General features: G+C 47.3%; 1 protein-coding gene across 2 annotated transcripts in view; it reads left to right on the forward strand.

The window, feature by feature from the left end:
* Positions 1–16009, forward strand: part of RNGTT (RNA guanylyltransferase and 5'-phosphatase) — a 945165-nt gene that overhangs the window by 67039 nt on the left and 862117 nt on the right. For both annotated transcript variants that reach the window (XM_063916923.1, XM_063916922.1), the window contains exon 4: positions 7013–7101. In XM_063916923.1, the coding sequence (XP_063772993.1) occupies positions 7013–7101 (89 nt within the window). The remainder of the gene's footprint in view (positions 1–7012; positions 7102–16009) is intronic.

Consider the following 16009-nt stretch of genomic DNA (forward strand, 5'->3'; position numbering starts at 1 on the left):
AAGTGGCTTCAGTTCCTGAAGTCCAGAAGTTTGTCAAGGGAGTATTGCATATACAACCCCCTTTTGTGCCTCCAGTGGCACTGTGGGATCTCAACGTAGTTCTGGGATTCCTCAAATCACATTGGTTTAAAACCAGTCAAATCTGTGGATTTGAAGCATCTCACATGAAAAGTGACCATGCTCTTGGCCCTGGCCTGGACCAGGCGAGTGTCAAATTGGTGGTTTTTTTCTCAAAAAAGCCCATATCTGGTTGTCCATTTGGACAGGGCAGAGCTGCGGACTCGTCCCCAGTTCTCTCCCTAAGGTGGTGTCAGTGTTTCACCTGAACCAGCTTATTTTGGTGCCTTGCGCCTACTAGGGACTTGGAGGACTCCAGGTTGCTAGATGTTGTCAGGGCCCTGTAAATATAGGTTCCAGGACGGCTGGAGTCAGGAAAACTGACTTGCTGTTATCCTGTATGCACCCAACAAACTGGGTGCTCTTGCTTCTAAGCAGACTATTGCTAGTTGGATGTGTAATACAATTCAGCTTGCACATTCTGTGGCAGGCCTGCCACAGCCAAAATATGTAAATGCCCATTCCACAAGGAAGGTGGGCTTATCTTGGGCGGCTGCCCGAGGGGTCTCGGCTTTACAACTTTGCCGAGCGGCTATTTAGTCAGGGGCAAACACGTTGGTAAAATCCTACAAATTTGATACCCTGGCTAAGGAGGACCTGGAGTTCTCTCATTCGGTGCTGCAGAGTCATCCGCACTCTCCCGCCCGTTTGGGAGCTTTGGTATTATCCCCATGGTCCTTTCAGGAACCCCAGCATCCACTAGGACGATAGAGAAAATAAGAATTTACTTACCGATAATTCTATTTCTCGGAGTCCGTAGTGGATGCTGGGCGCCCATCCCAAGTGCGGATTGTCTGCAATACTTGTACATAGTTACAAAAATCGGGTTATTATTGTTGTGAGCCATCTTTTCAGAGGCTCCGCTGTTATCATACTGTTAACTGGGTTCAGATCACAGGTTGTACGGTGTGATTGGTGTGGCTGGTATGAGTCTTACCCGGGATTCAAAATCCTTCCTTATTGTGTACGCTCGTCCGGGCACAGTATCCTAACTGAGGCTTGGAGGAGGGTCATAGGGGGAGGAGCCAGTGCACACCACCTGATCCTAAAGCTTTACTTTTTGTGCCCTGTCTCCTGCGGAGCCGCTATTCCCCATGGTCCTTTCAGGAACCCCAGCATCCACTACGGACTCCGAGAAATAGAATTATCGGTAAGTAAATTCTTATTTTTTTTTTTTTTTTTTAGCTTTCTGATTACTTGAGGTTATCTATCTAATCCCAAATATGCTACTAAATACACAGAACCTTCATGGGCCATAACAGTAACTACATATTATTTAATTTGAGTGTTCTTTTACTGACAGCTGTCATTGGGCCTAAATGCAGAAGTTACATGAATGTCACTTTATTGCATCGTTTGAAACGTCAGTCACACGTAAGGAGGGCCTTATGTAATAGCCTTCGAGCGTCTGGCAAGTCTGCCCATATTTTTAAAGGGGCAGTAATTTAAAAGGCAGGTTGAATTTGCCTTGAAAATGATTGCACTTTTAAAATATGGGCAGACTCATTGGAATTCCTGTAGCTTGCAGGCTACTACATAAGCCCCTATGTCATACTACACCAGCGGTGGCCAACCAGTGGCTCTTGAGCCGCATGAGGCTCTTTCTTTATTTAAATGTGGCTCCCAACACTCTAATACCCCTTTTACACCTACGAGCACGGGTCGCAGCCGGGAGCCTGACACGGGAGCTGCCCCCTGCTGCGACCCGTGCTCGGTCCCTTTCCCATCAGCAGTCACAACCCGGCATATGCCGGGTTGGTGACGCTTCTAGCTACACGGCAGGGGCGGCGCAGGGAGATCACATGATCTCCCAGCACCGCCCATCCATACAGTGTAAACGGGAGCCGTGTCGCATCGACACGGCTCCCGTTTACACTACACCCTACCCGGATCATTCCCGTGTCCTACCCAGGTAAATAGCCGGGTAGGATTCACGGGTCACTTGATCCGGGTTGACCCTTTTCCACTTGCCAAAAACACGGGTAAATGCGCGCCCCCGTGCATTTACCCGTGTTTTTTGAGCTAGTGGAAAAGGGGTATAAATCATGAGACCACAACAGATACAGAAACTGCTACACTCCAGCCAGACATGCAGCAGCACTACAGGGACTGAAAACTGAAGGAGCCAGATACTAGAGGCGAGACACCCACCAGCAAACAGAGGACACATTAGGGGCTGCAGCAATGGCACGACTTGGTGGGGGAACTTTAGTGACACATGAGGATGGGCTACAGTGACACAAGGCGGAGCTGGCTGGAGTGACACAGAAGGGTCCTGGCAGGAGAGACACATGGGAGAGCTGGCTGGAGTGACATGGGGGGTGCTGGCAGGAGTGACATAGGAAGGTGCTAGCAGGAGTGTCACATGGAGAGCTGGCTGGAGTGACAGGAGGGTGCTAGTAGGAGTGACACGGGGGAGCTGGCTGGAGTGACATAGGAGGGTGCTATCAGGAGTGTCACATGGGGAGCTGGCTGGAGTGACACAGGAGGGTCCTGGCAGGAGTGACACATGGAAGAGCTGGCTGGAGTGACATGGGGGGTGCTGGCAGGAGTGACATAGGAAGGTGCTAGCAGGAGTGTCACATGGAGAGCTGGCTGGAGTGACATAGGAGGGTGCTATCAGGAGTGTCACATGGGGAGCTGGCTGGAGTGACACATGTGGGAACTTAAGTTTATTATGTGAATCTGGCTTTTTAAATTATTTGATGTGAAAGTGGCTTTTTCAATGGATCTGACGTTTATTTTTTATTTTATGTCGTTCTGGCCTTTTCAATGTATTTTATACCAGGGGCGTGGTCTAGCAGGCCCAAGGCCACATTCCATTTTTGCATGGGCGCCTTCGGCTCGATGTCGGCTCTTTGACGTACCTAACAAGGTTTTTTTGCTCTTTGTCACTGACTGGTTGGCCGCCCCTGTACTACACTATATGGACAAAATTATTCTGATGCCTGACCATTACACCAACAGGGACTGTAAAGCATTAAGATTGCCCTTCACTGGAGATAAGAGGCCTAGCCTAAACCCTGAAAATAGCCACATACCATTATCCCTCCTACACCTAACTTCACAGTTGGCATAATGCAGTCAAGGAGGTAACATTCTCCCGGCGTCCGCCAAACCCAGACTTGCCCATCTGACTGCCAAACAGAGAAGTGGGATTTGTTACTCCAAAGAACACGTTTCCACTGCTCCACAGTCCAGTGTCTGTGTGCTTTACACCACTCCATCAGACGCTTGGCATTGAACTTGGTGATGTGAGGCTTGCATGCAGCTGCTCGGCTATGGAAGCCCATTCCATTAAGCTTCCGCTGCACAGTTTTGGTTCTTACATTAATGCCAGTGGAAGTTCGGAATTCTTCAGTTGTGTAATCAGCTTAGCATTGGCGACTTTTATGCACCATATGCCTTAGCAGTCATTGACCCCGCTCTGTGGTTTTACGTGGTCTTCCACTTACTGGCTGAGTTGCTGCTGTTCCTTAGCGCTTCCATTTTCTAATAATATCACTTAGTTGACCGGTGAATATCCAGCAGAGATTAAATTTCACAAACTTATTGCAAAGGGGCATCCTATCACAGTACCACGCTTGAAGTCACTGAGCTCTTCAGGATGACCCATTTTGTATCACAAATGTTTGCAAATGGAGGCTGCATGGCTAGGTGCTTCAATTATCCACAATGTGTAGCTGCTGGGCTAATCACTGATAATTACAGCACAGCAACTTTGCTCCTTTTATGGGGCACAACTATTTTGTGATTGTGCTTTGCTGTCGTTACCAGCGTTTACTCTGTTCCAGTCTCACTGTTGTTTATATGAGCAGCCTGCTCTTCCTACATTTTTAGTAAACTATGTAAAAAGTGGCATTTTGCTTGGATCTGTACTTTCTTCATGCTACTTAATTGAAACTTGCTTATTTGACTAATATGTATTCCTCTCTGGGAATGCCTCAATGGCATCCCATCCTATGTAAGACAAACTACTTCTATTCTTCAAAAAATATTTGCAGTCCAGCCACATTGACTGCAGGGTGATGGACAATACTGTGGCTAATCAGCACGTACTGACATTGCAAAGCAAGCTAGGATGATTAAACCATAACTTAGGATGTGTTCTGGGGGAATGGAGGCTCATTTAGGATGCATGAGGCAGAAATTCAACTTTTATCAACACTGACAGACCCCTGTAATATGAGGCATGCAGGACATATGGGACCTGATGCTTTATAAAATTCACCCATACAAAGAGTTTTCTCTAGATGCAGCTGCCTCTGCATGTGAAGCGTTTATTCTTGGGTTGATTCTAGTCATTATGGAGTGTCTATATTTAGGCATATTTACAGTAGTACACATTATCCCATGTTTAGTACACATTATCATCAGTGTACACTTGCATACTAGAGACATCGGAAAATCCTCCAAAAAGGTGTTTTGTTTTTTTCTCTTACTTCCAAGTCTCCAATGCTTGCATTTGTGTGAATACACCATCACAGCCAAGCCCCATCTTTACAACATATTTTGTATAATCATATTAATATAACATGTATGCAGAGTGAAGGCATAACACGGCTTCAATCCTTAGTTCACTAATAAAATCCCTCTATTGAACAGAAGCTTAAGACTAATGTTTCAAAGTGATATCTCACCCATCAGTTTACACCAATCAAGATATCCAAACAGTTATACAGAGGAAGTGACTCGTATCAAGCATAATGGTGTCTTGCACACTGTATAGGCAATTTAAGTCTAATTTATTGTCTTTATTCTAGGGTTGTATGTTTTTTTTTTTCTTTAAACTAGTTTTTTTTTTGCATTAGTGTTTTAATGAAAAAAAATGAAATTGAATCCTGCTTATTAAATGAAAACTGAAACATTGCTATGTATTAGAAACCTTGCTCAACCATGTTTTCTAACATGCACAATTCAAAGTTATTAGGCTTTGAAATTATTTATTTTACATCTTTCAATAAAACCAATTTTGTACTACTCAATGGGGGTCATTCCGAGTTGATCGCTCGTTGCCGATTTTCGCAACGGAGCGATTAAGGCAAAAATGCGCATGCGCATGGTACGCAGTGCGCATGCGCTATTTTAGCACAAAACTTAGTAGATTTACTCACGTCCGAACGAAGAATTTTCATCGTTGAAGTGATCGGAGTGTGATTGACAGGAAGTGGGTGTTTCTGGGCGGAAACTGACCGTTTTCTGGGAGTGTGCGGAACAGGCGTGCCAGAATAAAACGCAGGAGTGTCTGGACAAACGGGGGAGTGGCTGACCGAACGCAGGGCGTGTTTGTGACTTCAAACCAGGAACGAAACGGGCTGAGCTGATCGCAATGTAGGAGTAAGTCTCGAGCTACTCAGAAACTGCTAAGAAATTTCTATTCGCAATTCTGCTAAGCTAAGATACACTCCCAGAGGGCGGCGGCCTAGCGTGTGCAATGCTGCTAAAATCTGCTAGCGAGCGAACAACTCGGAATGAGGGCCAATATTCTTATTACATCTGAATGTATGTAGATGGACTAAAACATACAAAGTACATTCGGAGATGGATGAAATTGGAAATAAGAATAACAAGTTAATGTTATGCATTAGTCCTACATTTTACTTATAATTAAATAAATCTGAATACAGTAGTAATACAAAATGGAAAATTCAAAAGATGTTTTCAGAGAAACAAAACACGCGTACACACAAAAAGGAGATAAGCATTAGCACTGAGCATGCCACTAGCATTAAACATTTTGAATAAAAACTCCACTTTTTTTTTTTTTGTATAATAGGCTTTTTTTTTAAGAAGTAACGGTTCTGTGCCTGTAGTCACAGCATAATAAAAAAAGAAAAGAAAATCGGGTGTTTTTTTTTATTTAAACCATTTTGGTTTAAATCTGCCAACCCTGCTTTATTCATATAATTATGAGCAGATTTGAGGAAATTATTATTCAACTTTGTCGCTCAGAAGTTCTGGAAAAATAAATAAAAAATAAAATTAAGTGATGAGCATGAAATAAAGCAGTTTGTAGTATTTTATTTTTTTTTTATCCATAAATGCAACAGTTGTTGATCTAGGTCGGTGATCTCCAACCCGTAGCTCGCCGTAGTATTTTTGATAGCTCACAGAGCGCACGGGCTTGGTCAGTCACTGGCACTCCTCCTTCCTTCAATTTTAATATGGTGCCGGCCGTCAGCCAATCAGAGCTCGTGGACCGGCAATGGCGGCACCTGATTGGCTGCCGGACCGCGAGTTTTGATTGGCCCATTACCGGCGCCATATTTTAAATGCCCGCCACCGCAGACTCTGTCACCCTCACCGCAGCCGCTCTCCGGACTTCACAGGAGAAGCACGCGCTGCGCTCTCCTCCCTTTCCGTCCCTCATACAGGATGAACAGCACCGGTGGCAGTAGAAGAAGCCAGCAAGGGTTAGCACTGTGTGGGGCACTGTCGGACACTGCGCTGGGGCATTTTAAATGGCCCTGCGGGGGGGCATTTTAAATGGCACTGCGGGGGGAATTGTATCTGGCACTGTTAGGGGCATTGTATCTGGCACTGCTGGGGGGCATTATTTGTGTATCTGGCACTGCTGGGGGGCATTATTTGTGTATCTGGCACTGCTGGGAGGCATTATTTGAATATCTGGCACTGCTGAGGGGCATTATTTGTGTATCTGGCACTGCTGAGAAACCTTATTTGTGTATCTGGCACTACGCGGGGGGGGCATTACTTGTAGTTGTGAGACCACACCCACTTTTGTGAGACCACGCCCACTTTTACAGGAATGCACGCGCATTGGGGGGAGGGGGTAGCTCCTTCAGAGGTTTTATTTTCCAAAAGTAGCTCACACCCCAATTAAGGTTTGAGACCAATAATTTAGGTTATATTAATTGTACTTTCTGTTTTGCAGACATGGTGAATGTCCATCCCCAGAAAACACTGAAACATTTATTCGTCTCTGTGAGAGATTCTTAGATAGGAACCCAAATGAGCTTATTGGTATGTCTCTAACTCTTTACTTTCTTACCTTTTTTATAAATGTAATTCTAATGTTCGTTCAAGTTGCTAAGCTGCACTATGGAAATATTATAATTTGTAGACAAAAAGACAATATTGTGTTATCTGGCACTACAGATAATTTGGAAACGATTCTTATGGGAACCATCAAAGGTTTTCCAAAAACACAGCAAATACGATCTGTATAGATTATATAAAGTAGTTAAAAATCCTTCATTTAATAGTCTTTAAGTAGATTTAATAGATTTTCTCATAAAAACATACAAAATGGCAATGATGTGATAGCCTATACACTTAGTAGATATATTTTAGGTATAAAAATTACATTTTGGAATATTTGAGGTATAGGTTACTTCTTAGGTATTGTGCTTAGAATTTGGAGACCCTTTATAAAGACTCTTAGACTGGGTACACACTTGGCGATGATCATCCGATCCGCGAATCGAACGATATATCGTTCACATCGTCCCGTGTATATTCAGTATATCGTTAATAAGGTACAATATCTTTACTTTTCAACTTGAAATCTACAGATATTGTACGAGACTACATGCACCTGGATGTGGGCGCATGCCGTCACTTACGAGAATTTAATTATGTCGTTCAGTGTGTATAAACGATATCGTTTGCAGGGGGATCTTGCACGATGTTGCATCGTATGTGACATCGGCAAGTGTGTACCCAGGCCTAAACGACGTTTGAGATCCTTTACTGGACTTTTCATTTAACATTTCCTTTAAGGCTTTAGGAAAGCACAGTTTAATGGGATCACATAAGTACAGTTTACTGGATAACATCAAGGTTCATTAGCATACATATCTTGTATTTGTGAATTGTATGCAGGTTTTAAGTGTATTTACTTATTGTATTGCAAATGACTAATTTGGTGCTTTTATTTCTAACAACTAAATATTTCATTAGACTTTAATTTGTCTCAACAGCTGTTGCCTTTCATTGTGTGATTAAATTTCCATTTTCAAACTGTTCGTTTAGAGGCCCAAATTGCATATGACACATAATTTGTTCAATCACTAATGCTTGAGTAAATAGCATGTAATAGACCAGGACACACAGTAAGTGGACATTTTATATTTGCATTTGAGAGTCCTCTACTGACAGTGCAGCATCTTGTTTTGTAAGCTTTGCTTACTACGTTCTGTATGTCAGTGCTATGATTTTAGGTCCAAAGAAATACCTAGGTAAGGCCTAACTTGTGCGTGAAGGTGAAATTATATTTTATACAATAAAAGCAAATCTAAGGTCTTTGTCTGTGCATCTTTGTTTCAGGTAAATGACTACAGATAAAATAGGTGAAGGTGGGGGCAGGCGGAGAGGCACAGAGTGAAGATGGGGGCAGGCTGAGAGGCACAGAGTGAAGGGGGAGGCAGGCTGAGAGGCACAGAGTGAAGGGGAAGGCAGGCATTATTCTGCACCTCAGCAGTATAAAACCTGGGAAGACTGCGCCATTACGGGGGCGGGGCCTTCACTATGAGCGGACCCAGCAATTAACCAGTGCCATTTTTCCATCTGCAGCTTACACAGACAGCCTGACAGGGAAGCACAGCTCCTCCACAAGGACTCCAAAGCACCTCAGCAGTACCAGGGGGTCATAGCAAGGGGGGGAGCAGTATTTTGGTGTACTAAACCCTATTAGGGTACTTAGTTTGCAACCCAGCTAAGTTTGTATTTTAGCTATAGGGGAATTGTGTGGCTGGCTCCAATGTTCTCTGTCTCCCCCTAGAATGGCTCTGTGTGGGTTAACTGTGCTTTTAACCTATTCCTCACTCTGTGTGTTCTTTTACATTTATCATGTCAAAGGAGTGTGTATCATGCACAGCAGAGTGCTTTTCCCAATCTGGGGGCTCACTGCCGTGTACTCAGGATAGTACACATTCTCAGGGTAGTGGATCAGAACCTGTATGGTTAGATTCATTAAAAGGGATGATTTCAAATATTTCAAACAAATGATCCCAAAATGAAAAGGAGACGCAATATTTAAGGCAATCTGTAGATGACCTGATGTATAGAGATTCAATGGTTATTCCGGCATCTCAGACCCTTGCTATTTGTCCACAGAAGCGTACTCTGGCCCAAATCGTGCAGACTGATACCGATGATGATGTATCAGACCCAGAGGAGGGTGAGATGGACTCGATAGGGGGGGGGGGATGCAGCTTTATCACAGGGGATACAAGCCCAGATAGAAGCTATTAGAGATGTCCTGCACACTCCTGATAAGGTTTCAGAGTACGAGGAGTAATCTTATTTCTCTAACGTCCTAGAGGATGCTGGGGTCCATATTAGTACCATGGGGTATAGACTGGTCCACCAGGAGCCATTGGCACTTTAAGAGTTTAATAGTGTGGGCTGGCTCCTCCCTCTATGCCCCTCCTACCAGACTCAGTTTAGAAAATGTGCCCGCAGGAGCCGGTCACAGCTAGGGGAGCCCAACAGAGTTCTCTTAGTAAAAGAGTATATTTCTTCCTTTTCAGGTTTTATTTATTTTACAGGTAGGGTCTTGAGCCACTGCTCCCGCTGACTGGGCACTAGCTCCAGAGGGGTCCGATCGCGCCCCGCCGCAGGGGAACGCTCGCCCCGGCAGCTGGCCGCCACTCCCTCAGGAGCTGAAGATGTTAAGTGAGTCACTATCCCTCCTTGCAAGCGGGGGGACAGTGTGAAAAGGGCGGCTAGAGGGTTAGGAGCGCGGTTAAGGCTCAGCGGTACCTTGGTGCGGCGCTGGGAGGGAGCGCCCTGGGCCAGCTCCGGACCCTGCACTGGTCGTTTCCTGCATGTCTGGGTCTGCGGATCCAGGTCAGCCAAATCCTCCAGGCCAGTATAATCTTCTTGAGAGCGGGTAGCCGGCGCCATTGAAGGGGGCGGAGCTTCTCCTCAGAGCGGACCCAGCAGCGTTCAGCGCCATTTTACCTGCCTGCAGTCGCTATCCACTGGATCCAGGTCCCTCCAGAGCTTTCTCCAGCAGTCTGTATGATACCAGGGGGCTGTAGAAGGGAGGGGAGGCTGCATAATAGACTGTGTCACCTATTAAGGGACACAGTCAGCGCTGGGAAGGGACTCCCTTTGCCTAAAAAGCGCTGTGTGTGGGTTGGCTCCAATCTCTGTGTCTCTCTGCCTTTCTTGGGGGAGGGGGAACTCTGCCTACATAATACTCTGTGTGTGTGTGTGTGTGGGGTAACATGTCTAGGGACAATGTGTCATATGCTGCAGAGGATTTGTCCTCCCAGGAGGACTCCATACCATGTAATCAGGATTGCACAGTTTTAGCGCAGATCTCAACTAGAGAGCCAGAATGGTTAGTCTCTCTGAGGTGGACTATTTCCCAGATTTCTGATAGAGTTGCTAGGACTGAGCACGCCACTCAGGTCCTCCAGTCCTCTATGGTGGTATGGTCTGATTCTGCCTCCTCGGGATCCCCGGCGGTACATTCTCATAAACGTGCGCTTGCAATTATGCACACGGACACAGACTCTGACGCTGCAGAAGGTGATGGGGATGTGTTGCGGGGGACGGCATCACTTGCCAAGGGGGTGCAGTTGATGATTGAGGCTATTAGGGATGTTTTACACATTTCAGACACAGCTCCGGAATAGGTGGAGGAGGCCTTCTTCACAGATAATAAGAAGCCCCCCCCCCCCCCCCCCTCACTTTCCTGGCATCCAAAGAATTGAATGCTATCTTTGAAAAGGCATGGGAATCTCCGGAGAAGAAATTCCAGATTCCCAAGAGGGTGTTGGTGGCTTTTCCCTTCCCAGAGGAAGATAGGAAGAGGTGGAAATCCCCGCCGATAGTCGATGCCTCTGTTTCCAGGCTGTCCAAACAGGTAGTTTTACCGGTCCCGGGATCTACCGCGTTAAAGGACCCGGCAGATTGCAAGGTGGATGCTACGCTGAAATCCATTTACACGGCTTCGGGGGCTATATTGCGGCCTACTATAGCCTGTGCTTGGATTGCTAAAGCTATTGCCAGGTGGTCGATCACTCTACAGGAGGAATCGTCTACGCCTGACAAAGGTGACGTTGATTTGTTTTTGCGTAATATTCAGGATTCTGCAGGGTTCCTGGTGGATTCCATGAAGGACCTTGGTTCCATGGCTGCGGGGATCTCCTCCATGTCGGTCTCGGCTCGCAGAGGTGTCTGGCTGCGTAACTGGTCTGTGGACACGGAATCCAGGAAGTGTGTGGAAGGCCGTCCGTACAAAGGTTCAGGCTCTATTTGGGGAGGCGCTGAATGCGTGGATTGCCACGGCTACCGCGGGTAAGTCTCCTTTTCTTCTCTCAGCTGCACCGGCTACGAAGAAGCCCTTTTCATCGAACACGTCACAGTCCTTTCGGGCCACGAGGCCTAGAAAGAATAAGCCTTCGAACACCTTCTTCAGAGGTGGTCGTGCCAATGGAAAGAAACCCGCTCCCGCAGGTTCCCAGACCCAGAAGCCCGCTTCTGATACCCCTAAGTCCTCCGCATGACGGTGGACAGCTAGGCCTGGAAGAAGGTCAGGTAGGGGCGAGACTCAAGCAGTTCAGCCACGTCTGGGTGTCGTCGGGTCTGGACCCCTGGGTTCTGGATATAGTGTCCAGGGGGTACAGACTGGAGTTTCAAGAGCCCCCACCTCACTGTTTCTTCAAGTCAGGCTTACCAGCTCTGCTGGCGGACAGGACAATTCTTCTGGAGGCCATAAGGAAATTGGTGGTGTCAGAGGTCATTGTTAAGGTCCCTCTTCAGCAACGGAACAAGGGTTATTATTCAAACCTTTTTGTGGTACCGAAACCGGATGGTTGGTACGGCCTATTCTAAATTTAAAATCTTTGAACTCCTATCTGAAGGAGTTCAAATTCAAGATGGAATCTCTGAGAGCTGTCATTTCAGGGCTGTCGGAGAAAGAGTTCCTGGTGTCCCTGGACATCAGGGATGCTTACCTCCACATTCCGATTTGGGCGCCGCATCAAGCTTATCTCAGGTTTGTGCTGATGGACGATCACTATCAGTTCCAGGCGCTGCCGTTTGGCCTCTCAACAGCACCAAGGATCTTCACCAAGGTGATGGCGGAGATGATGGTTCTCCTCCGCAAACAGGGGGTGAACATAATTCCATATCTGGATGATCTCCTGATCAAGGCGTCATCCAGGGAGAGGTTGTTGCGGGCCATCGCACTCACGACACAGCTGCTCAGGAAGCACGGTTGGATCCTGAATCTTCCGATGTCTCATCTGGAGCTGACAAGGCGGCTGTCTTTCCTGGGAATGATCCTTGACACGGAAGTACAGTGTGTATTTCTCCCGACGGAGAAAGCTTTGGTGATTCAAACAATGGTCCGGGATGTCCTACGGCCTACCCGGGTATTGGTTCATCAATGCATACGCCTTCTGGGGAAGATGGTTGCCGCCTACGAGGCTCTGCAGTACGGCAGGTTTCATGCTCGACCTTTTCAACTGGACCTCTTGGACCAGTGGTCGGGCTCTCACCTACACATGCACATGAGGATACGCCTGTCTCCGAAAGCCAGGATTTCACTCCTCTGGTTGGCTTCAAGTTCCACACCTTTTGGAAGATCGAAGGTTCGGAATTCAAGACTGGATCCTTTTGACCACAGATGCAAGTTTAAGAGGTTGGGGAGCGGTCGCTCTGGGGGAAACCTTTCAAGGACGATGGTCGGATCAAGAGTCACTTCTCCCAATAAACATCCTGGAACTCAGGGCCGTTTACAACGCCCTTCTACAAGCAGCACACCTTCTTCAGGATCGGGCTGTTCAGGTGCAGTCGGACAACGTGACCACGGTGGCCTACATAAACCGACAAGGCGGAACGAAGAGCAGAGCTGCCATGGCAGAGGTGTCAAAGATCCTCATCTGGGCAGAAAGGCACGCGGTAGCGATGTCGGCAATCTCTGTTCCGGGCGTAGACAACTGGGAAGCAGACTTCCTCAGCAGACACGATCTTCATCCAGGGGAGTGGGGCCTCCATCCGGAGGTGTTCGAGGAGGTAACCGGTTGGTGGGGGGGTTCCTCACATAGACATGATGGCCTCCCGCCTCAACAAGAAGCTACGGAGGTACTGTTCCATGTCAAGAGACCCACAGGCAGTCGCGGTGGACGCACTGGTAACACCTTGGGTGTTCAAGTCAGTGTATGTGTTCCCCCCACTTCCTCTGATACCAAAGGGTTCTTCAAATCGTGAGAATAACGAAGGTTCCGGCAATCCTCATTGCCTCGGTCTGGCCAAGGAGGGCTTGGTACGCGGACCTGCTGGATCTTCTGCTGGAAGATCCATGGCCTTTACCTCTTCGGGAGGATCTGCTTCTGCAGGGGCCGTTCGTTTATCAAGACTTACCGCGGCTTCGTTCAGATCTCTGCTTTGTCCATCTTCTTCAAAAGAAATTGGCTGTTCTTCCTGAGGTTCAGACCTTTTTGAAAGGGGTTCTGCACATCCAGCCTCCCTTTATGGCGCCTACGGCTCCATGGGATCTTGATGTGGTGTTGCAGTTCCTACAATCTGCTTGGTTTGAGCCTCTACAGGAGGCTGATTTCAAGTTTCTCACGTGGAAGGCGGTCACCTTGTTGGCCTTGGCTTCTGCACGACTCGTGTCGGAATTGGGGGCTTTATCTTGTAAAAGCCCCTATCTGATCTTCCATGAAGACAGGGCAGAACTTAGGACTGTTCCTGCCTAAGGTTGTGTTGGCTTTCCACATCAAACAGCCTATTGTGGTGTCAGTGGCTACTGACTCCGCAATTACTTCAAAGGCCTTGGATGTAGTGAGGACTTTGAAGATTTACGTGAAGAGGATGGCTCGTCATAGGAAAAGTGACTCTCTATGTCCTCTATGATCCAAAGAAAATTGGGTGTCCTGCTTCTAAGCAGTCGATTTCACGCTGGATCAGGTTCACTATCCAGCATGCTTATTCCACGGCAAGATTGCCGTGTCCAAAATCCGTAAAAGCCCACTCTACTCGTAAAGTGGGTTCTTCCTGGGCAGCTGCCCGGGGCGTCTCGGCGATACAACTCTGCCGAGCAGCTACTTGGTCTGGGTCAAACACGTTTGCCAAGTTTTACAAGTTCGATACTTTGGCCTCTGATGACCTTTAGTTTGGTCAGGCAGTGTTGCAGGAGCCTCCGCGCTCTCCCTCCCGTACTGGGAGCTTTGGTACATCCCCATGGTACTAATATGGACACCAGCATCCTCTAGGACGTTAGAGAAAATAGGATTTTGGTTACCTACCGGTAAATCCTTTTCTCGTAGTCCGTAGAGGATGCTGGGCGCCCGCCCAGCGCTTCGTTTTCCTGCATTGGTTTTATAGTTCAGGGTTACCTGGTTCCTAGGTAAGTTCTGCGTTATTTACTGTTTCAGCTGTTGCTGAGTTGTTCCGGCATGTTGGCCGGAGTTTCAGGTTTGTGTGAGCTGTATGAATCTCGCCACTATCTGTGTAATTCCTTCTCTCGAACTATGTTGTCTCCTCGGGCACAGTTTCTAGACTGAGTCTGGTAGGAGGGGCATAGAGGGAGGAGCCCGCCCACACTGTTAAACTCTTAAAGTGCCAATAGCTCCTGGTGGACCCGTCTATACCCCATGGTACTAATATGGACCCCAGCATCCTCTACGGACTATGAGAAATGGATTTACCGGTAGGTAACCAAAATCATATTTTCTGCTGCGGGGTACACTTGGCTCCACAAGGATTAAAATCGGGGTGTAGAGTAGGATCTTGATCCGAGGCACCAACAGGCTCAAAGCTTTGACCTTCTTCCCAAGATGCATAGCGCCGCCTCCTATATCACCCCGCCTCCATGCACAGGAGCTCAGTTTGTAAGTTGGTGCCTTGCAGTATGCAGGCACTTTACAGGTGGCTGCCTTAAGCAGCATTTTTCAAAGTTATTTTAAAGAGTGAACAGAAGAATCTGTTTGTAGACTTCAAGGGCTGCTGCTGGTAAAGTCTTAGAGACTTTCCAGCGTGCAGCTCCATCACCCCCAGCAGCGCTGTATACTCCCGCGACGGGGTTGCCGGGTCACTGCAGCGGAGACTAAGGCTTCTTCCTAACTGTGAGTCACACAAACGCCGCCGTCTCCAGGATCGCGGGGCCGCAGACAAGGGGGCGGTAAGGGGCTTCTGTGCCGCACTTTACCGCGATCCAGCGCGGCCGTAGGCACTGATTACTGGGCAGCTTGCTCCACTAGCCACCAGGGTATTAATTCGGGCACAGGTCAGGGGGTTTTAGTACAATTCCCCTGTTTTGTATTCTGCTTGCACACCCGGTGGGGATGCCAGCAGGGGGAGCAGACCGGACCTGAGGCCGCTCCCCCCAGCTCCAGGGCGCCATTTCTACAATGTTTCCGCCCTGGAGCTGCTTCCTTCTGCTTCACTCCTGGTCAGCGGCCATTACAGATTGAGCCTTGCTGTTCCTTGGATTGCTGGGGCAAATCCTCCTCTGTGGAACCGCCTGACTGCCAGTGCTGTGCTTCATACAGGACACTTGAGTATTCTACCTGTCACTGGGACTGTGTTAGTTAAGAAAGAGTGCGTACATTCAGGGTTATGTGGTACAAACACCCTGTGATATACATCCAGTGCTTACTGTGTTTGTTATATCTATAGTTCTCACATATAGCCATACTGAGTATTACTTTGTATTGCTAGTCCAGTGCAGTTTATGGTACATTATTTCTGCATGGTATACTTGTGACTATACAGTATGTGTGTGTGCATGTAGCCGCTGCGTGGTTGCCTTATTGCAGGGTATTTCACTCAGCGTGCTATTCCTTTGTTGCTATACCTGAAGGGGCCAAGTGTTTTTCTTTTTTCAATGTAGGATTGTATCACAAGATATACTGTCGGGGTATTTTTGCTTGTGATTTATAGTCACCATATATTCTATATCTATTGA

This window comes from Pseudophryne corroboree, chromosome 4, assembly GCF_028390025.1.
Source record: "Pseudophryne corroboree isolate aPseCor3 chromosome 4, aPseCor3.hap2, whole genome shotgun sequence".
In the NCBI taxonomy this organism is placed as follows: domain Eukaryota; kingdom Metazoa; phylum Chordata; class Amphibia; order Anura; family Myobatrachidae; genus Pseudophryne; species Pseudophryne corroboree.